Below are 1,109 nucleotides of genomic sequence, written 5' to 3' on the forward strand. Positions count from 1 at the left end.
AAATAAATAGTGTGTTTTGTATATATAGTTATAGGCTGTTATTCCTTGTTTTCAGAAGTCCGTCTGTCCCGTGTTGATCGATCACTGAGACACTTTCTTATTCAGTATTGATCAGTTTGTCATCATTCGATCAGGTTTACATTTTATTCTGTGTCGGCCTCCGAGTACGCTGATAAAGAACCCGGAAATTTGTTATTTTTTCTGCTGTGACGTAAAATCCTCGTCGCCCGCTGCGGACGTCATCGGCGTAGCGACACGTGCTTCTTTCTCTCGTTAGCAGTTAGCTTAGCAGCGCGGCGAAGCGCGGACTGGTGAATCCGGACTTCTGCGACATTCAGTAGGATTAAAAGCTCCGAGGAACATGGCTGCTGCCGGGGCTCAGGGTAGGAAGAGGATCCTGAAGGAAGAAGATATGACCAAGGTGGAGTTTGAGACCAGCGAGGAGGTGGACGTCACCCCTACCTTCGACACCATGGGCCTCCGGGAGGACCTTCTCCGCGGGATCTACGCCTACGGTAGGCCGGGGTTCGGCGCGGCCTCCGGGGGAAAGCTAGCTCAGCTAGTCATCTGTAAAGCTAAAGTCGGCGCAGTGTGTTTGAGTAGGCGAATTAAAGATATTTCACTGTCCTCGGTTCGACCCCGGGGGCATCGTATCCGGAGGGGTGCCGTTAGTCTGACTCTCCGGCTTTTAGTTCTTTCCAGAAGCTCTCCAATTAGCATTAGCCCGACCTGCTAACGTGTCTGCGCACTTTCAGTGGCGGAGAAACAGATGTTCTGATAGACCTGACTTTAGACCGGTGTTGTGCCAAAAAGTGATTGTCTGCCAAAAACTGATTTCCAGTGTTTCTGTGTATTTTTTATGTGTAATATCTTTACGTATGTTCGTACTTCGGTGAACAGGGGATACAAAGGGGTGACATAAAGAATTAAAACATTATCTGTTTTTTAAGTATCTTTACAACTTGTACTTACATTATAACCAATCCGGTCCTTTATCCCCACTTAAAATAGTTTTACAGAACTATTGTAATATTTGCTGCCATTTCTGCTGTCTTGTTGGGCAACTTACTCTTACAAAATACATTTTTAATGTTAATGAGATTTTTTTT

General features: G+C 45.6%; 1 protein-coding gene across 1 annotated transcript in view; it reads left to right on the forward strand.

Moving 5' to 3' along the window:
- Positions 1-218: 218 nt before the first annotated feature.
- The window catches only part of eif4a3 (eukaryotic translation initiation factor 4A3), a 9,727-nt gene continuing 8,836 nt past the window's right edge, over positions 219-1,109 (forward strand). Inside the window, exon 1 of the mRNA XM_005748615.2 lies at positions 219-515. Coding sequence (XP_005748672.1) covers positions 362-515 — 154 coding nt within the window. The 5' untranslated portion in view covers positions 219-361. The remainder of the gene's footprint in view (positions 516-1,109) is intronic.

Source organism: Pundamilia nyererei, unplaced genomic scaffold (genome assembly GCF_000239375.1).
Source record: "Pundamilia nyererei isolate P.nyererei 1_Seehausen unplaced genomic scaffold, PunNye1.0 scaffold00225, whole genome shotgun sequence".
In the NCBI taxonomy this organism is placed as follows: Eukaryota; Metazoa; Chordata; class Actinopteri; order Cichliformes; family Cichlidae; genus Pundamilia; species Pundamilia nyererei.